Source organism: Felis catus, chromosome A2 (genome assembly GCF_018350175.1).
Source record: "Felis catus isolate Fca126 chromosome A2, F.catus_Fca126_mat1.0, whole genome shotgun sequence".
NCBI lineage: Eukaryota > Metazoa > Chordata > Mammalia > Carnivora > Felidae > Felis > Felis catus.
The window spans coordinates 4828182-4849079 of NC_058369.1; the positions used below are offsets into that span (position 1 = coordinate 4828182).

The 20898-nt window shown below is 47.5% G+C and overlaps 1 protein-coding gene across 3 annotated transcripts; it reads right to left on the reverse strand.

Annotated features, from left to right (window-relative positions):
• Window positions 1-6203: 6203 nt before the first annotated feature.
• CD70 (CD70 molecule) lies at window positions 6204-10740 on the reverse strand. 3 transcript variants are annotated; one of them, XM_003981772.6, is made up of 4 exons: window positions 10406-10740; window positions 9721-9898; window positions 8815-8848; window positions 6204-7142 (listed from the first exon to the last, which is right to left on the reverse strand). In XM_003981772.6, the coding sequence occupies exons 2-4, from the start codon at window positions 9886-9888 to the stop codon at window positions 6751-6753; spliced, it is 594 nt and encodes a 197-aa protein (XP_003981821.2). In that variant the 5' UTR covers window positions 9889-9898; window positions 10406-10740; the 3' UTR covers window positions 6204-6750. The 3 variants fall into 3 exon arrangements, with proteins under 3 accessions (XP_003981821.2, XP_044900656.1, XP_019681650.2); XM_045044721.1 differs by having other exon boundaries at window positions 9721-9927; XM_019826091.3 differs by lacking the exons at window positions 9721-9898; window positions 10406-10740 and adding an exon at window positions 9423-9629.
• Window positions 10741-20898: the final 10158 nt, after the last annotated feature.

Here is a 20898-nt window from a genome sequence, read left to right on the forward strand (position 1 = left end):
GACCAATGTCCCAGCTCAATGTCCTAGCTCCCCTTCTCTGCTTTCAGTCTATTCAGGCCCTTGGTGGGTTGGATGAGGCCCACCCTCATCAGGGAGGGTAGTGCTTTCTTCTCTGTTTACAAATTCAAATATTAAGCTCTTCCAGAAACACCCTCACAGACACACCCTGACCTCATGCCTAACCAGGTGTGTGGGTCATGTGGACACCTGAAGTTAAACATCCTGGTTCCAATTGCCCTCCATCCTTGCCAACATTTTTTATTGTCTGCCTTTTTTATTACAGCCATCCTGGGGGTGTGTAGTGTTATCTCATTGTGGTCACGATTCATACTTCCCTCACAACTAATGATGTTGAGTCTTCCTTTTTTCTTTTCTTTCACCAATATTTATCCTTTTTTTTAAAAATTTTTTAACGTTTTTATTTATTTTTGAGACAGAGAGAGACAGAGCATGAACAGGGGAGGGGCAGAGAGAGACGGAGACACAGAATCGGAAGCAGGCTCCAGGCTCTGAGCCATCAGCCCAGAGCCCGATGCGGGGCTCGAACTCACGGACTGTGAGATCGTGACCTGAGCCGAAGTCGGACGCTTAACCGACTGAGCCACCCAGGCGCCCCACCAATATTTATCCTTTTTTTCCCTATCATTATTATCCTTATTTGCCTGCCAAACCACAGATACTCTAATGCCTGAAGTAAACAAGGCTACCCTGGTCCTGATGGAGAGTCAGCCAATCTCCCCATGGATAGCTGTTATTTGTAGACAGCACGGTGAAGGAAAGTACCAGGGGTGCAGAAGGAGAGAATGTGATCTAGTCTTGGGGTGGGGAGGATTGTGTAGAAGGTTCCTGGAACGATCTCTTAAAACTGCAAGTTCAATCAGGTGCCTCTTCAATTGTTCCCTCTTGCTGAGGCAATAAATCCTTCTTCTTAGCCTGGGATTCAAAGATCTGCCTAACCTGCTTCTAGCCTCATTTTCCAGTTCACAATACACCAAGAGCCCTTTCTATATCTGCCATCATGGGGCTCATGTCCTGACATGAGCTTTCAAGTTAGAGTGATACAATTCCTTTCCGAAAGTGGATGACAATGTCTTTGTTTATGAAAACCTCTTGACGAGTCCTGTTATGTAGTCTTTGGTGATTGTTGAGCAATATAAAGTTCCCTGGATATCAATAAGGGCAGAATTCAGGTACTCTGCATGATAGAACCAGCAGAATTTTTTTTTTTTAAGGGTGGAAAGTGCAAGAGATGAATGTTGCAACTTTAAATGTTTATTTATTTATTTTGAGAGAGAGCATGAGCAGGGTAGTGGTAGAGAGAGAGGAGAGAATCCCAAGCAGGCTCTGTGCTGCCAGCCCAGAGCCTGACAGAGAACTTGATCTCATGAACTTCAAGATCATGAGGTGAGCTGAAACCAAGAGTTGGATGCCCAACAGACTGAACCACCCAGGCTCCCCATGGAGTCAGCAGAATTTTGAGACAAGGGAGTCAGATCAGAGAAGGGAGCCAAGGAGGGAGGGGAGCAGGAGCTAGTGAGAAAGTGGAATCCCAACCATTATGACAAAGGGGAGGACATGTATGGTTTTCTAGGGTTGCTGTAATGAATAATCACCAACCTTGTGGCATGAAACAACGTAAGTTTGCATTCTTACGGTTCTGAGGGTCCAGGTCTGAGATGGGTCTTGCTGGGCCAAAAGAATGAAACTGGGTCCGTAACCTGCAACCATACACAAAAATCAACTCAAAATAGATTAAAGCCTTGAACAGTTGCCACCAAAGGCAAAGGCAACAAAAGCAAAAGGAAGCCAATGGGACTATCTCAAGGTAAAAAGCTTCTGCACAGAAAAGGAAACCGTCAGCAAAAATGAAATGGCAACCTAGCAAATGGGAGCAAAATACTTGTAAACTATATATCTGAAAGGATTAATATTCAAAATATATAAAGAACCCATACAACTCAACAGTGAAAACAAGGAGTAATCCAATTAAAATATGGGCAGAGGATCTGACTAGACATTTTGCCAAAGAAAACATACAGGTAGTCAACAGGTATGTAAAAGATGCTCAACATCACTCATCATCAGGGAAATCAAAATCAAAACCACCCGAGATACCCCTCACACCTGTCAGAATGGCTATCCTTCCCATACTCAGCTGTGCTGTCCTCTTGAAACTCAGATATACTAGCAAGCAATCTGGAAGGATATATTGCCAAAAGGCCAACAGTGGTCCTTTTAAAAGGTAGTTCAAGGGAGGGAAAACATCAGGCTTTTATTGTTGTTGTTGTTTTATTTTACTTTATATTCTTCTGCCCTGTTGGGATTTTTTTTCCACTGGGCATGTTTTACTTTCGGAAAAATTTTAAAAGCTGCAAATCCAAAAATTCCTGCTAAGACCAGTGTCAAGTAGTTTATTCCCTATGTTTTCTTTTAGGAGTTTTATGGTTTCAGGTCTTTAACAGTCTTTAACCCATTTGGAGTTGATTTTGTGTATGGTATAAGACAGGGGTCCAGTTTTATTCTTTTGCACATGGCTGTCCAGTTTTCTCAAAACCAATTGTCTTTTCTGCATTGCATATTTTTGACTCATTTATCATGAATTAATTCATATTAATCCATATGCATGGATGTTTTTCTGGGCACTATTCTGTTCCATTGATTGATGTGTCTGTTTTCATGCCAATACCTTACTGTTTTCTTGGCTATAGCTTTGTAATATAGTTTGAAATCAGGAAGTATGATGCCTGCAGCATTGTTCTTTTTCTTTTCTTGAGATTTCTTTGGTTATGTGGGGTCTTTTGTGGTTCCATACAAATTTTAGAATTATTTTTTATATTTCTTTGAAAAATACCATTGTAATTTTGATAGGGAGTGCACTGAGTCTATAAATGGCTTTGGGTAATGTGGACGTTTTAATAATATTAATTTTTCCAATCCATCAGCATGGGGTAAGTTGTTTTTGAGCCCTTTTATGATCCTTTGTATTTCTGTGGAACCTGTTGTAATGGCTCCTCTTACATTTCTGATGTTATTTATTTTAGTCTTCTCTCTCTCTCTCTCTCTCTCTCTTTTTCCTGGTGATTCTAGCTGCAAGTATTTTGTTTACTTTTCAAAGAGCTAGCTCTTAATTTCAATGATATTTCTCTTGTTTAATGAGTCATTGTTAACCCTTCCATTTGTAGGATACATTGAGTAGGGCTGCTGTGAGCATGGGTGTACTAAATTTAAACATTTACATCTAATTGACATCATCTTGTATGCCCTGGTGAGATCACCTTGGAAGCTAGGATTTTACAAGTCCACTGCTTGAACTTTTGACACTTAGAATTCCTTCCTTGGCTACAGCATCCTTCCACTGAAGCAATTTTTATTGCTTTATTTTTTACTAACAAACTTTATTTTTAAGAACAGTTTTTGGTTTACAAGACAACTGAAAAGAGAATATAGGTTTTTTTTTTTTTAATATACTTCCATGCACACCATTTTTCTATTTTTAACATCTTACATTAGTGTAGTAATACAACTCATGAACCAATACTGATATATTATTTTAACTAAATCCCACAGTTGATTCAGATTTCTTTGCTTTTCCTCTCATATATCTTTTTTCTGCCCAGGATCCCATCCACAATTCCCAAGTACACTTGGTCATCACATCTCCTAAGGTTCCTCTGGGCTGCAACAGTTTCCCAGACTTTCTTTGTCTTTGATGACTTTTAACATTCTGAAGAGGACTGGTCAGGCATTTTATAGGATGCCTCCCTCTTGGAATTTATCTGATGTTTTTCTCATGGTTAGACTGGGGTGATGGATTTGGGGAGGAAGACCCCTGAGGTGAAATGTTCTTTTCATCCTATGGTACTCATACTGGGGGCGTGTGCTGTCGCCATGGCTTATCACTCCTGATGTTGGCCTTGGTCACCTGGCTGAGGTGGTGGTCAGATTTTTCCACTGTAAAGCTACTGCTCATCCCTGCACTTTCCATATTGTCTTCTTTGGAAGGAAGTCATTATGTGCAGCCCACACCCATGGAGGGGGAGTTGTGGTCCCCTCCTTTAGGATGGAGTAGCTACATTGTGAAAATTGATAAAGGGAAACCTCACTAAAACGGAGTTGGGAATGTGTGGCACAAGGGCTCTCATGCCCTACCACTCCTCACTAATTGCAAATCCAACAGGAAGAGAGGCACCTTGTGCATGGGTACAACTTTATTACCCCAGCAGGAAGAAGAAAATTTTCCTCCTCCCCTGGCAACAACACAGCCATTAAGAGACAAACTAGCTCAGCCAATGAGAAGCAACTTCCTTCAAACTCCCAGGTTGGGGCGCTCCAGTGGTTCAGTCTGTTAAGCCTGGGATTCTTGATTTCTGCGTAGGTCATGGTCTTGCGACTGGTGGGATGGAGCTTGGCATGAGGCTCTGCTCTGTCAGTGGAGCCTGCTTGGGATTCTCTCTCCCTCTCTCTACCCCTCCCATGCTCACATGCCCTCTCTCTCAGAATAAATAAATAAACTTAAAAAAAAAAAAAACACCTTCCAGGTAACTCTAGTAGACTTTTTGTTTATGACAGTCTTCCCAATTTCCTGCTTTACCTTGTTAAAGAGCAGTCCTCTCCTTGGTTTGGCAGACTTGCATGTGGTTTTGCCGTTAGCGTGCTTGTTCTGGATTGTAGTTTTCTGTTATTCCTGAATAAACCCATTTTTGCTGGTAAAATAACTGGCAAACTTATTTATTTATTATCTATTTATAAGTTATTTATTTAGAAAAAATTTTAATATTTATTTATTTTTGAGAGCCAAAGAGAGAGCATGAGCAGGGGAGGGGGAGAGAGAGAGAGAGAGAGAGAGGGAGAGATACAGAATCTGAAGCAGGCTCCAGGCTCTTTGCTGACAGCACAGAGCCCACTGTAGGGCTGGAACCCACAAACCATGAGATCACGACCTGAGCTGAAGTCAGATGTTTAACCGACTGAGCCACCCAGGCACCCCAATTTTTTTTTTTATTTTTGAGAGAGAGAGAGAGAGAGAGAGAATGAGAGAACAAGCACGTGAGAGCAGGGAAGAGGGGCAGAGGGAGAAAGAGAGAGAGAGAGAGAGAGAGAATCCCAAGCAGGCTCTGTGCTCAGCTAGGACCCAGATGAGGGGCTCGATCCCATGACCCTGGCATCATGACTTGAGCTGAAATCGAGTCCAACGCTCAACCGACTGAACCACCCAGGTGCCCCGGGCAGTTTTATTTTAAAGATAAACAACATAAATTATTTGAAATTCTGCACAAAGGTTTTGGCCCTTCCCCACTTAACAAATATATTCAATCACCTATTTATATCAATATAGACTCATGGATATTTATTTTATACTCTGAATTATAATCTGATACTATTCTATTTATTTTATTGCTCAAATTGTTCTAATTTTAGCCACTGGGGCTTTGTCAGTTGGCTTCTGTGCTCCTTCGACATACACAGATCCATATGGCTTTTCTTTCTTTTTATATAATTTTTTAAAGCTGGATGCTTAACCAACTCCTAACTGGTCTGGCCACCCAGGTCTCTCTCTTTCTCATCCTTATTTCTGCCACTTACCCAATGCACCATTCTCATCATACATATTTTTTTTGTCCTATTCCTATAATCAGCCATCGGAGCCCCGATTCCTTTTTTTTTTTTTTTTTTTTTTTGAGAGATGGAGAGAGAGAGAGAGAGAAATTGCAAGCAGGGGAGGGGCAGAGGGAGAGAGAATCTTAAGCAGGCTCTATGCCCAGCACAAAGCTTCACCAGGGGCTCTACCTCACTATCGTGAGATCCGGACCTGAGCCAAAATTGAGTTAGATACTTAATCCACTGAGCCACCCAAGCACCCCCCCCCCCACTCCCCTCCTCCCTCCAATTCCTTTTTCATGGAATGGTATTAGAAATCATGATGTGGGTGCTAAGTGTGCACATTGCTATGTGGGCTCGTGATGGTGGTTTTCTAGTTGACAGAATCCATTCCTCCGTTCAAAATTATGTGCCAAGCACTCCCTCGGCATGGGGCTCTGGCTGTGACTGGCACAGAATGCAGTCCCTGGCCTCATGGCGTCTTCATTCCAGTGGGATGTGGGGGGAAGACAGCCAACAAGCAAAATAAGTAAGTGGATTCTTCTAATAGGTTCAAAGGTGACAAGTACTATAGAGATCTGTTAAAAGATAAACTGAGGCATATCAACATTTTGAGACTTTATTTGAACAAAAACCAGTTATGAGTCAGGCAGCGCCTAACCAGAAGCGGTGAGTGATGTTCCATCAACCTCACTCAGTGTTTTCTCCACGGGTGAGCACCCTCTCAGGACTTTCACTCGCTCACCAGTCTAGAAGCTTCTAACCCCATCCTTCTGTATTTTTGAGCATGACACGGATGCCATTGGTTAAATCACTTGCCCTTGCTGGCTGAGCTGTCTGCAGCCTCTCTCCCCTCCCTGGAGGTCAGGCCAGTGGGAAGGGACAGTTCCAACTCCCACCTCTCCAGGTGACCTCAGGGCTTTCCCCAAAGTCACCTCATTAACACAACAAAAGGCACCCAGACCGCTCGCCACACAGGACATTCCAAAAGCTTAAGCTAGCAGCAAGGATTAAGACCGATCAGATGTTATACATCACTATATTACAGAGACACATCAAGAAAAAAGCTTCTACAAGAGCCAGGAAAAAAAAAAAAGAGAGAGAGAGAGAAAACACACTCTCCCGACAAATCTGGGCCAGGGGGCGCAACAGTCAGGGGTGCACCAGCTGAACCCCAAAAAAGGTCTCATCAGCATTTGCGGAGGGCAGCAGAGGCAGCGTGAGGTTGGTGCACAGCGTGTCCCCGCGAGCCAACGGCGTCAGGCGCTGGGAGGCGGCCACGCAGCCTCCGTGGAAGCTGAGCCTCAGCAGGCTGATGCTGTGGGCGGCCGGGGAGCAGATGCCCACCGTCAGCGTGGCCCTGGGGGGCCGGGCGGCCCGCGTGGAGGAGGAGCAGTTGGCCAGCGTCACTTGGATGTGCAGCCTGTAGACTCCGCCGTGCCGGACACGCAGTTGCCCGCCGTCGTCCAGCTCCAGTCCGTCCACGAAGGAGCGGCCCAAGGCCGGACTTCCCTGCCAGCGCAGCCTGTGGTCCAGCCGCTGTCCTGGCGGCACAGCGTCAGGGACGGGGGGGGGGGGGGGGGGGGGGGGGGAAGGGGGGGGGGGGGACAGACGTTTAGGGAAACGGCCGCTTAGAGACCAAATGTCTAAGCTTGCTCTGTCGAAACCTAACCCCCCCTCCCCCTCCCCCTTTCTCTCTCCCCCTCTCTCTCCCGCCTCTCTCCCTCCCCCTTTCTCTCTCCCCCTCTCTTTCCCCCTCTCTTTCCCCCCTCCCCCTCCCCCTTTTTCTCTACCTCTTTTCCACCTCCCTCCCTCCCTCTCCCCTCCCTCTCCCCTCCCCCTTTCTCTCTCCCCTCCCTCTCCCCTCCCCCTTTCTCTCTCCCCTCCCTCTCCCCTCCCCCTTTCTCTCTCCCCTCCCTCTCCCCTCCCCCTTTCTCTCTCCCCCTCTCTTTCCTCCTCCCCTTTCCCCTTTCTCTCTCCCTTTCTCTGTTCTCTCTTTCCGTGTCTATCTCAATTTCTCCTTCTCTCTCCCTCTTTCCCCCCTCCCTCCCTCTCTCCTGCCTCTCTCCATGCCCCTCCCCCTTTCTCTCTCCCTCTTTCCTCCCCCTCCCTCGCCCCTCCCCCCTCTCTCTCCCCCTTTCCCCCTCCCTCCCTCCCCCTTTCTCTCTCCCCCTTTCCCCCTCCCTCCCTCGCCCCTCCCCCTTTCTCTCTCCCCCTCTTTCCCCCTCCCTCCCTCCCTCTCTCTCCTGCCTCTCTCCTGCCTCTCTCCCTGCCCCTCCCCCTTTCTCTCTCCCTCTTTCCCCCTCCCTCCCTCGCCCCTCCCCCTTTCTCTCTCCCCCTCTCTTTCCTCCTCCCCTTTCCCCTTTCTTTCTTTTTTTTTTTTTAATTTTTTTTTCAACGTTTATTTATTTTGGGGACAGAGAGAGACAGAGCATGAACGGGGGAGGGGCAGAGAGAGAGGGAGACACAGAATCGGAAACAGGCTCCAGGCTCTGAGCCATCAGCCCAGAGCCCGACGCGGGGCTCGAAGCCACGGACCGCGAGATCGTGACCTGGCTGAAGTCGGACGCTTAACCGACTGCGCCACCCAGGCGCCCCTCCCCTTTCCCCTTTCTCTCTCCCTTTCTCTGTTCTCTCTTTCCGTCTCTCTATCTCAATTTCTCCTTCTCTCTCCCTCTCTTTCCCCCCTCCCTCCCTCTCTCTCTCCCCCCTCCCCCTTTCTCTCTCCCTCTTTCCCCCTCCCTCCCTCGCCCCTCCCCCTTTCTCTCTTCCCCTCTCTTCCCCCCTCCCTCCCTCTCTCCCCCCTTCTCTGTTCTCTTTCCGTCTCTCTATCTCAATTTCTCCTTCTCTCTCCCTCTTTCCCCCCTCTCTCCTGCCTCTCTCCATCCCCCTCCCCCTTTCTCTCTCCCCCTTCCCCCTCCCTCCCTCGCCCCTCCCCCCTCCCTCCCTCGCCCCTCCCCCTTTCTCTCTCCCCCTCTCTTCCCCCCTCCCTCTCTCTCCCCCCTCCCCCTCCCCCTTTCTCTCTCCCTCTTTACCCCTCCCTCCCTCCCCCCTCCCCCTTTCTCTCTCCCCCTCTCTTCCCCCCTCCCCCCTCCCTCTCTCTCCCCCTCCCCCCTCTCTCCCCCCCTTTCTCTGTTCTCTCTTTCCGTGTCTATCTCAATTTCTCCTTCTCTCTCCGTCTCTCTGTCTCCCTTCTACACATGCACTCGCGGTTACCTGTGTGATTTAGCTGCAGCTCAGCCATGTCCCGCTGATAGAACAGAAGAGAACACGTGTGGTGAGCACAGAAGCACGGAGGTTTTCAGTCCCCGCACCCGCCCCCCACCACCCCGCACCGTCCCCGACCGAGATCAAGACGTCTCTTTTCTCTGCTCATCTTCCTACCCGCTTCTCAAACAGCTGGACTGAGTTGTGACTTTTTAAAAAAGATCTTTTAAAGAGGAAGTACTTTGAACTAACAGCCTACACCTGCTCTCCCGGCTGCAGAGCACCCCCTCCCCCCGCCCCGGCCTGCGTCGCCTCCAAAGGGGGTCCCCGTGGTGGGTGTCGGGGCTCCCAGGTGAGCGGCGCGGGTCGCCCTGCCCTTGCAGGCCCCGAACCCACCCCCCTCCCGGCTTCGTGAAGCCCCCAGCAGCCTCTGAGTCAGCTCGCTGGGGAACACCGAAGACGAGTCACTTTCCATGCCCGCATCGGATGCCCCTTTCCTAGCTGCGACCTCCCCACTCCGGGATCCCCACCCGGGACTTACCTCCAGGGCGCGACTGACATCCCCGCGCCCCCACCCCGCTCCCCCCCCCCCCCCCCCCCCCCCCACCAGCCCGGACCTCCAGGCAGCTGTGCCCCAGCAGCCGGCTCGGTCTCCATCTCTCTTCGCACCCAGACCTTCCGGGACGATTTTTATCCATCTCATTTGGATTTTTTTTTTTTTTTAATTTTATGTATTCTTGGTCGTTCGCCCGTCTGCGCCCAAACGCACGGTCCCTCTACCTCGATCCCATTCTCTTCCTGGTGGTTCGCCTCCCTCCTCTGCGCCCCCGCAGAGCCGGCCCCACCCAGAGGTCCCCAGGCTCCGCCGAGCAGGTGGGAGGTTTGCATCTTCCTCCTCCCCCCTTCTCTACGCACCTTAGGCGGCTCGAGCTGCCCTTGCTGGACTCGCAGGAAGCAGTATGCCATGATGCCGGTAAGAGACAGGATCGCGGCAGAGCGCAGCACCGACATCCAGGACAGGCGGGGCACCGGGCAGCCGGAGCTCCCCTCCTCCGGCACCATGATTCTCAGACAGCGCTGCATGGGGCCCGTGCTGGCGGGGCGCGGGGCGAGCCAGGGAGCCTGGAGCACGGTAACCTCAGTGCTCTCACGGCTCGGGGGCCTCGGCCTGCCCGAACCTGCCAGAGACCCGCCCCACCCCACTCTGGGGATGTCCGGCAAAGGGGAGGGATTTGAGCTGTTCGCCGAGCAGGGAAATCCCCTCCAGCGTTTGCCCACCCCCAGCTCGCAGAGGGGTATGCCAGGAATCCGACCGCCCCACGGAGCCCCTCAGTCTTCTGATGTGGCCCCTTGTCCTCACCTTCCTCACAGTCATTCATTCATTCATTCATTCATTCAACAAACCTTCATTGAGCATCCCCTGTGGACCAGGTGCTGTGCGGGAGCGGGGTGTGTGCGCGTGTGCGCGCGTGTGCGCGTGTGTAGGGGGAAACCAGGGGTACAGCCAGCACCCAGAGAGGTCAGGGAGGCTCCCCACATATCCAGGGGCTTGTTTCCATTTTCCCAGTCTCCCTGCACGCGATGGGGCCACGTGACTGACCTGCCCACCAGGAAGAGAGTAGACGCAGATGAATTTAGGAGAGCTTGGGTGGCCTGCTCCGCTAAACACCCCGCATCACCCTTCAGCCTTCTCGTCCTCTCAGAAGTGGCCTCTGCTTGGTCTGCAGTGGGCTGGATAGTGTCCCCCTCCCTCCCCCCAAGAAATTCACGTCCACCTAGAACCTCAGGTGGTATGTGAGCTCACTTGGGAACAGGATCCTCGCGGTGACGATTAGATGAGGTCATAGTGGATTAGAGCGGGCCCTAAATCCAAAGAACGGCAAGCTTGCAAAGAAAGGAGAGGGCACGCACAGGGACACAGAAGGGTGATGGCCATGTGACGGTGGAGGTGGACGTCAGAGGGACCGGTTCATCTACAAGCCGGGGAACCCCAAGGATTGCCCCGAAACAGCAGACACCGGGAAGAGGCAAGGAAGGATTCTTTCCCGAAGCCTTCAGAGGGAGTGAGGTCTGCGGACGCCTTCATTTCAGACATCTGGCCTCTCAAACTGTGACAGGATAAATACCTTTCGTTTTAAGCTGCCCCGTTTGTGGCACTTTGTGGTGGCAGCCACAAGAATCCAGTAACCTTGGGGGCCCCTGGGTGGCTCAGTCGGTTGAGCATCCGACTTCAGCTCAGGTGGTGAGCTCACGGTTGGCGAGTGGGAGCTCCGCGTGGGGCTCGCCGCCGTCAGCGCTGAGCCCGCTTCGAATCCTCTGCCCCTCCCCTGCTTGCGCGCTCTCTCTCAAAAACAAACAACGACAACACAATAAAAGCGTTGAAAAGAGAGAATCCAATGATAATGGCACCCTGCAAGATGCTGAGAGATCACCTGGGCTCATAGGATTGTGCCAATAGCAGTCAGCATCAGCGAGTCTAACCCCTCGCCGGCCCCCGGGGCGGAAAAGCTGCTTCCGCGGCAGTTGACAAGCGCCTGGGGCTGTGTTCTCAGGAGCTTTACCTGTAGACCCCAGAATTGGAAAATTTCATCCCAAAGTGAGGCGTCATGGAGGCCTGGTCTGGAGGATGGATACAGGATAGAAGTCAGAGCTTGAGGCAACCACATCGGCTGATGGGGGCAGGGGGTGCGGGGAGGCAGGTGAGAGAGAGAGAAAGGAGTCAAACGTGTCCAGAATCCCCGGGATGCAGGTGACTGGGGACCCCAACGACTAAAACAATGTCCTTCTCTAGGATTGTGTCTGGGGATTCGGCTGGCAGCCTCCCCATGGGGGCCCCTAACTCAAGCTTTCCTGAGTATAGGGGCATGATCCTAAGAATTTTTTCCAACCTTCTTTCTTACTCTACGACACTCCTGCTGGGTTCTAAAGTCTAGCTTTACCCACTAACCCCATCTCCAGAACCTTCCAGTTCCCATTACATCATGTTCCCCGCGACGGACTTTTGATGGTTTCCTGCGGTCCCACTAGTGTCCCTTCCCCGCCTCCATCTAGCCACGGCAACAATGCTGCGGAGGGTGTAGTCAAGTGCGAGGAGTCTGCAGTCCCCCAACACACCTGGATTCCAGTCTTCAGAATGTCACCTTTTAGCTTTGAAGTTTGGGAAACTCGTGCCCTCATCGTCTTTTAAGGGCCAGCGTCCCCGACCATAAGTGGACCATGATGCGGTTCAGAAGAAAGACGTGTGCAAGGCCGTAGCGTCGTATAAGCACATGGCAAGCGCCCAGTAAAGGCCCGCTCCGACTCGGTTATTTTCTCCCTCGAAACACGCCTCAGAAGAACGGTTGAGGACGCAAACGAATGGTTCGCAAAGAAAGGAATTCAAGTGACGCAGAAACCCAGAGAAAGGGCGTCAACTTCTCTCAACAATGAAGTGCAAGTTACAGCCATCGCTGATTGACAGAAACGCTTAAAAGCTGGGTAACCTGAAGTAAGTTCCAGCTGGATCAAAGATTTAAGCGTAAAAAGGCAAAAAAGAAACAGGAAAATGCCGAATGTGGTAAATTCATAAAAATTCATCCCGGGGCAGTGATTTGTTAAGCATGTTAAAAAAGCAACTAAGAAGGCATAAAAGAGAATGATGCTCTGTTTCATGTATAAGTGAATAAATTCCTCCATTAAAAATACCAAGTTGAAAGGCATACACACACGTAAATTAAGGAGCAAGAGAAAAAACAAGGAAAGGTTGGTAAGACATTGATGGCGATTGATTTCCTTTAAGGTATAAATATCTTACCAGCGATGTCTTCAAGAAATGACTAATATTCTCTAGAAACATGAAACAGAAGAAGCAGCCAGCTCGTAAAAGAAATGCCTGTACACATGAAACAACATCGAATGATACGCTCGCTTTTCATAACAAAAGAATTTGGAAGTTAAAAGCCCGTGGGGTACACTTTTTCGTTTTCATCTGTGATTTGGTAAAAGATCAGAGCACTGGATGATTGGCCGCTTTGCCAGACTGTGTGGCTGGGAGGCATCTGAAATGGATCTGACATGGATCCAACCTTTTGCAAGGACGGGGTTTAGCAAAATCAGTCAAGATACCAGAATGCACCTTCCCTTTCTGCTATCGGTTTTACTTCAAGGATTTTCTTCCCTTAATATTATTATTATTATTTTAATGTTTTTTTTTTTTTTGAAAGAGAGACAGAGAGACAGAGAGTGAGCAGGGGAGGGCAGAGAGAGAGAGAGAGGGAGACACAAAATCCGAAGCAGGCTCCAGGCTCTGAGCTGTCAGCACAGAGCCTGACGCGGGGCTCGAACTCACAGACCGTGAGATCATGACCTGAGCCGAAGTCAGACACTTAACCGACTGAGCCACCCAGGTGCCCCTCAAGGATTTTCTTTCATAAGCACACTCTCACACATCACAAACTCAGATGATCACGCATAAATTCGATGGTGGTGCGATTTGTAGTAACAGAAAGGGAAACACCAGCAACCCTACGATGCATTCGTTATCGAGGGCTTATGCCTGTGAGAAGCGGGGGTCGCCTTTCTGAACGCGGGTCTAGCCTTGACTTCCATCTTCCAGCCGCAGGGCTAGAGAGGGACGCAGGCAGCCGTTCGCCAAGCAAAGAGGTTGGGGGAGGGTGTGCCCGAGTTCGATCACACATTTGCATTCACAAGCCCCGGGGTTTTTCCCCCCTGCTGCTCTGAATTACTGGCTGGGACCTGAGGGAGGCTCCATCGATCGAATGCTCTCCGGACGGTGTAGTTCTGCTGGGTGGTGTGGGATGTTTGAGGAAGTTCTGAAACCAGAGCTTCTTCTCTCCCTTCAAGCAAGTGGCTGGCTCCCTCCCCTTGCCAGTTAGCTCTCCACCTCCCCTCACTACTTCTCTTCTGACTAAGCTGGGGAGGGAAAGGGCCAGAGGCCCCTGGGAAGGGGGCGGGGGAACAATTTGGATGCTGGGACTTAAGATCACTTTCCTCCCGAGCCTTGCCTTTTCCGGAATGTCACAGAATTGGAATCATACAGTGTGTAGCCTTTTCAGACTGGCTTCTTTCGCTCAGTAACACGCATTTACATTTCCTCCGTGTCTTTTCGTGGTTGAGAGCTCATTTGATTTTAGCGCTGAATAATGTGACATTGGATGTCCCACAGTTTCTTTTTCCATTCACCTCCTATACACCTGCTTCCAGGTTTTGGCAATTATGAATAAAACTGTGTGCAGGTTTCCGGGTGGATGTAAGTTTTTCAACTCCTCAGGGGAAATACTAAGGAGTGTGCTTGTGGACTCGAATGCTAAGGGTCAAGCGATCCTCCAAAGTCATCCCAAGCTCCTTTCTACCGTGGCTGGATTCTAGAAGCTGCTGTACAGGACCTCAACCAGGAAGTGGCACTGTGTCCCTTCCACTGTATTCTTTTGGTGAAAGTAAATCAGATCAACGCAGACTCAAGGAAATGGGAAGTAGACTGTATGACTTGATGGGAGAAGTGACACATATATACAGAGATACAGAGATGGGGGGCGGGGCGGGGGGAATGGGGGGCTGGGGCACATTTCTGCAGGCAGTTCTACCAGAAAGCCAAAGCTCAAACCTCATCAACAAACGAATGTGGTTTTTAAACATTCCCCCCCCCAGATTTATTGAGATATGATTGACAACTATGTATTGTATGTGTTTAGATTGTACGATGTGATTTTTTTTAAAAAAGGTGCACAACACAATGAGTTAATACATGTTTCTGCTGTGAAATGACCACCACCCTCAAGTTAATGAACACATCTGTCACCTCACAGTTACTATCTGCTTTGTTTTTTTGTGTGTGGTGAGAACACTTAATACCTACTCCCTTACAAAATTTTAAGCATGCAACACAGTGCTAGTCGTTATATTAATCATACTGCACATTAGATTCCCCAGAACTTACTTACCTCGTTATTGAAAGCTTGTACCATTTGACCAACTTTGCCCCCCTTACCCCCAGCACCTGGCAGCCACTGGTCCATTCCCTAGTTATACAAGTGAGACTTTTTAGGTTCTACATCTAAATGAGATCATATGTGATTGTCTTTCTGCATCTGGCTTATTTCACTTAACATAACGTTCTCCAGGTTCATCACGTTGCCACTAACAACTTGACCTAGTCTCACATTCAGTGTTCTGGATCTGTGAAGAGCTGGACTGCCTACCCCCAGGTTTCTCGAAGAAACTGAACAGGTGATTACACCATCTGTGTGATCAAGATGTCATCAGCAGGAGAGCTGTGGCCTGGGGGGGGGGGGTGTCACCCTCTTGTTTTGAAGATCATTGTTTCAGTGACAAGGAAATTGAAATTTGACCAACAGTGATAACCTTTGTTGTGAAAAGTACTCTTCTTGGAGAATAAGACGTTGGAAATGTGTGTTTGCTGATCTGGTTTAGGCACTCAGTGAGGCTGTCAAGACCAGTTCCAGACTCTGTTTTTTTTGTCATTGCCACCATCAGTGTGAAGGTTTATTTTTAATGGAGGCATAATTTATATACAATTGAATTCACCCATTCTAAGCGTACAGTGTGATGAGTTTTATCAAATACATAAAGTCATAGAACAATACCACAATCAAGATCTAGAACACTTCTGTTGCCCTAGAAAGTTACCCCATGACCCTTCTGTATTTGCTTTTCCCAATCCATCCCTAGACAACCACCCATCTACTTCTTTCCACTCTGACTTTACCTTTTCTAAAGTTTCATATAAACGGAATCTTGCAGTCTGTACTCTTTTGTGCCTGATGTATTTCTCTTAGCATAGTGTTTTTGATTCATCCATAATGTTATGTGTATCAATATGCTGTGCCTTTTTATGGCTGAGTCGTATTCCATTTACTTGTGCGTTCATCAGCTGATGGGCACTTGTGTTGTTTTCAGTGTGGGGCGGGGCTATTATGGATAACGATGCTGTGAGCATTGTGTGTGGGTCTTTATGTGGGCATGAAATCATTTCTCTTGGGTAAATTCCTAGGAGTGGGACTGCAGGTGATATGGTAGGAGTATGTTCAACTTTGTATGGAATTGCCAAGTGTTTTCCTAAGTGACCATCTCATGTTGAGTTCCAGTTGTACCGTATTCTCAACAATACTTGGTCTGGTTGGTCATGTTTTAGCCATTCTAATGGCAATTTGTATCATTTAAGTTTGCACTTCCTTGATGTCTGGTGATATTGAGCATCTTTGCATATGTCCATTTGCCACCTGTAGTATATCTTCTTTAAGACACAGCTGTCCAAATTAAAAAAAAAACTTTTTTAATATTTATTTATTTTTGAGACACTGAGAGACAGAGCGTGAGTGGGGGAAGGGCAGAGAGAGAGGGAGATACAGAATCTGAAGCAGGCTCCAGGCTCTGAGCCATCAGCACAGAGCCTGATGTGGGGCTCGAACCCACAAGCTGTGAGATCATGACCTCAGCTGAAGTCAGACGCTCAACCAACTGGGCCACCCAGGTGCCCCCAGCTGTCCAAATTTTTAACAATTTTTTTTGGGGGGTGCTGAGGTTTTGTCTTCTAATTATTGAGTTGTAACAATTCTTGATATATGGTGGGTACACATTCCTTTCCAGATGCATGGCATAAAAATGTAAATATTTTCTTCCTCTCTGTGGTGGTTCCCCCCATCCCCCATTTTCTGAATTGTGTACTTAAAGGGCAAATGTTTTTAATTTTTGTAAGTTCCACTGGGTCTCTCTTTCATGGCTCATGCTTTTAGTGTCACTAAGCATTTTTTATTTAATCGTTAATTTGTTTACCTCTTCTTGGGGCCAAGTAATAGAAAGCAAGGAAGAGTCCCTCTGAGTCAGGGCATGCCTCACGGATCTTGTCTTAGGAAACATTCAGTCGATAACTATTTAATAAGTACCTACTCTGTGCCAGGCACTGTTACCGGCACAGGGGATACAATGGTGAAGAAAACAAAGTTTCTGCTCTATAGAATTTATGTTCCAGTGGGTTTTAGACAAAAAGCATCCAGTGCTGTGGGTGCCCTACCCACATGCCCTTTGCCAGGCCATGGCACCCCATCTCCAGCTGCTATGCGTGTTGGCTGCTAATGACACCGTTGTTTTGTTTTGTTTTTTCTCCAACAGACTGATCTGTCTGACAGATGTTGCTTTGCTTAAGGATGCTGTGAAAGTTGTTTTCACCCCACCCTGCAGGTAGACCCTGGCCAAAGACCGACTGATTTAGGGATATAAGAGCCCACACCTCCTGTGTCTCTGGGTGGGAAAGTCTTTGTGGTGCTTGCCATGCTTCGGAGCTCCCTGTGAGGTCGGGCTGAGGCAGATTCTCTTCTCTTGCAATCACATCTCTGTGGCCAGCTTCTCCTCCGGTCCTGTTCTGGTTCCTTCACTCTTCTACAGGTTTTTCCTGCGAGACCTCCCTCGGGAAACCATATGCACAGAAACTCTCATCTCAGGATATGGTTTTAGGGAGCCCAAGCAAAAACATTGGATGCCAAAAGTTATCCTGAAGGAGGACTCTCAAAGCGATTTTGGAACAGGGTACCCAACTCCATCACTGGCCATAGGGGGACTGCTGAGCTCCTCCCGACTCCCAGCCTCAGGCAGTGTGCTGACACTTTCACTAGTGACAAACTGAGATGTGATACAGGAGGAAGGAGATGTTCGTGCCACATCTCTGGTGTTTGAGAGTTAGGGGGAAAAGTAACTAAAAAGACTGGAATTGGATGGCTACTGCTAAGTGACACTGATGCTTTGAAGAGAGACAAGAGGAGACTCAGATATATTCGTGACCAATTCATGGTGCAGGGCGAGAGTCTGGGGGCCTCCTTGGCAGCATTTGGAAAGGTCCTCACCTGCAGCAAAGGGCAGGCAGAGTTGGGCAGGAAACTCACAACATAATGGTAAGGGTTGCAGAGTTTCAGCGAAGGTTGTTGTTGGTATTGAAGCAAGTTTCCGGTATCAAAGTCAGGGTCCTGATGGGGAATGAGTAGGATACTGAGACTTTCAAGTCCCTGGGCAGGTGCAGTTGCAAATCAAACTCCACATTCCCCTGAGCCTCTGGACCCACAAGAGTGGCTCCATCCCTGTTGTTGGAAGATCATGCAAAAGGCTTAAATAGGCTGGTGTCTTGCAGGACACCCTCTTTAATATGCCCCCCATCCCCCCCCACCCCCTGCCAAAACCCACCTTCTCTCCTGGCCACTGGGTCAACACTAGGGTCAAATCTTAGCATAGCTTGAATGTGCCAGTGTGCTCCTGCTAAGGATGGAGATGGAAATTTTTGCCACTAAAAAGTTTTCATGGCAGCAATATTCATGATAGCCAAGACATGGAAACAATCCAAGTTTCATCTGCAGATGAGTGGATAAAGAAGGTGTATTATATAAATATTATGGAATTATTATTCAGTCATTAAAAAGAAGTTGTTCTGCCATTTGTGACCACACGGATAATCCATGAAGTCATTATGATAAGTGAAACAAGTCAGACAGAGAAACAGAAATACTTCACGATTCCACTTATATGAGGTACCTAAAATAGTCAAACTTGTAGAAACAGAGATTAGAATGGGGGTTGCCAGAGGTGGGGTGGGGGATATGGTAAGACATTGTTAAAGGGCACACACTTCCAGTAATAAGATGAATAGTGCCATCTTCTTGTGTGTTTTTTAAAATTTAAAAAAGAATTTTAAAGAATGTTTTTTATTTATTTTTGAGGGAGAGCGAGAGACAGAGCATGAGCAGGGGAGGAGCAGAGAGAGAGGGAGACACAGAATTCGAAGCAGGCTCCAGGCTCCAAGCTGTCAGCACAGAGCCTGACGCGGGGCTTGGGACTGAGAGATCATGACCTGCACCGGGCCCCCCAGGCACCCCTAATTTTGATTTTAAATTGTATTTTCCTGATGCTCAGTGAAGCTGGATGCCCCTTTTTCAGGTGTTTATAGGCCATTTAGATATCATTTTCAGTGAAATGTCTTTTCCGGTCTTTTGCTCGTTTTCCAATGGATTGTCTAAGGACTAGGGAGTGTGGTGCCCTCAGATAGGTCATAGGAGCCCCACCCCCCTTCCGCCCACTTTGTCCCGGGCATGTCTTCTGTCTGTGGCTGTTCCTGAGTTAATTCTTTTATACTAAAGCAGTAGCCTAATAAGTAAAATATTTCTCTGAGTTATGTGTGAGCTGCTCTAGCAAATTTTAATGGAACCCAAAGTGCGGGGCGGGGGGGGGGGTCACTGGAACCTCTGATCTGTAGCCAGTAGGTCAGATTGGCATCTGAAGTTGGGGAGAATCTTGCAGGATGCTATCTTCAGGTAGATAGTGTCAGAATTTACTGGAATTGCAGGACACCCAGCTGGTATGTGAGAATTGCTTCGGAAGTGCCATGAGTGGGGTAGCAGAGTGAGAATAAAGGAGAAACATAGGAGGAAAACTGAGTTTTCCCAAAACAGACATACACGCATATGAAGAAAGCCAGAGACTGAAGTGAGGCATCTACAAGTCAAAGAAAACCAAGGATGGCCACAAGAAGCTGGAAGAAACTAGGAAAGTCTTCCCCTACAGTCTTCACAGGGATCATGGCCCTGCTGAGACTTAGGTATTGGATTTCTGGACTCTACAACTGTGAGAGAATATATCTCTGTTGTTTTAAGCCAATGAGTTTGTGGTCCCTTGTTATGGTGGCCCTAGGAAAGAATACAATGAACAATGGTGGAAAAGGCATATTTATAGCACAATTGGTAGCAGCTATAAACATGTGAATTTCCTAAAAAAACAAACCCCCCCCCCAAAAAAAACGTGAATTTCCTAAAAAAACAAAACAAAACAAAAAACAAACAAAAAAAAAAACATGTGAATTTCCATCTCCAGGGGGCAGGATTCAATGACATAATTAGTTTCTCCATAACGAGCAAAATTTCATGTTACATGTCTCAAACTTAAAGGTTTCAGCTAACGAAGGGATCATTGATATTTTTCTCCTTTGATAAACTTCACGACCTGTTTTTGGGTCTTTGGTATTACAAACCCCTTTGTTTTTCTGAATGAATGCTGAAACTCTCCCTCTCCCAAAACATGTATGCTTCCATCTTTGTCAAATGTATTAGGCTTGGAGGTTGACTTGTGAGTATAAGGCTCACCTATCCCTGTGGGTCCCAAAGTAAATCTGAAAAAAAATGTGGAGGGGGAATATTGAGTCCCTGGGAATAAACAGCCTCTAGTTTTGGTTAAAAAACTCATGTGTGAGGTTCTCGGATTCCTGGTGGGAGGGTAGCCTTCTTTTTTCTTCCTGCAATGCACTGTGGCTCTTACAGATGGCACATTCCAGTTTCAGAGTTTGGAGTCTGCGGTCTTTTGTTTTTTCTTGCCTAATTGCTCTGGCTAGAACTTCCAGTACCTTGTTGAGTAGAATTGGCAAAAGTAGACATCCTTGTGTTATTCTTGATCTTTCATTATTGAGGATGGTATTCGCTGTGGGTTTTTCATAGATAACCTTTATTATGTTAAGGAAGTTCCCTTGTATTCCTTGTTTATTGAGTGTTTTGGTCATAAAAGGGTGCTGGATTTTGTCAAAAGCTTTTTTTTTTTTTTTTTTTTTTTTTTTTTTGGCATGACTTGAGATGACAATATGTTTTTCCCTCCTCATTTTATCAATTTGGTATCTTACACAGATTGATGTTTCTGTGTTGAACCGTTCTTGCATTCTGGAAATAAATCCCACATGTTCATGAGTGTATAATCCCTTTAATATGCTGCTGGCTTTGGTTTGCTAGTGTTTTGTGGTGGGTTTTTATATCTATATTCATAAGGGTTACTGGTTTTTAGTTTTTCCTTCTTGTGATGCCATTGTTTGGTTTTGGATGCAAGGTAAAGCTGTTCTCAGAATTAGGAAGTGTTCTCTCCTTTTCAATGTTTATTTTGGAAGAATTTGAGAGACCTTGGTGTTTATTCTCCATTAAATGTTTGGTAGAATTCCTTTTATTTTTGTGAAATCAGTAGTAATGACCCCACGTTCATTTCTGATTTTGGTAATTTGAGTCTTTCTCCTCTCTCTCCCCCATGAATCTAGCTAAATGTTTGTCAATTTTGCTGATCTTT

Bases quoted from the DNA above. Each gene is read 5' to 3' on its own strand.
- CD70 (XM_003981772.6), bottom strand. From the start codon at position 9,888: ATGCAGCGCTGTCTGAGAATCATGGTGCCGGAGGAGGGGAGCTCCGGC. The intron at 8,849-9,720 runs GTGCGTAGAGAA...CTGTTCTATCAG, and splicing joins GGCAGCTCGAGCCGCCTAAG to CGGGACATGGCTGAGCTGCA. The intron at 7,143-8,814 runs GTAACCGCGAGT...CTGTGCCGCCAG, and splicing joins GCTGCAGCTAAATCACACAG to GACAGCGGCTGGACCACAGG.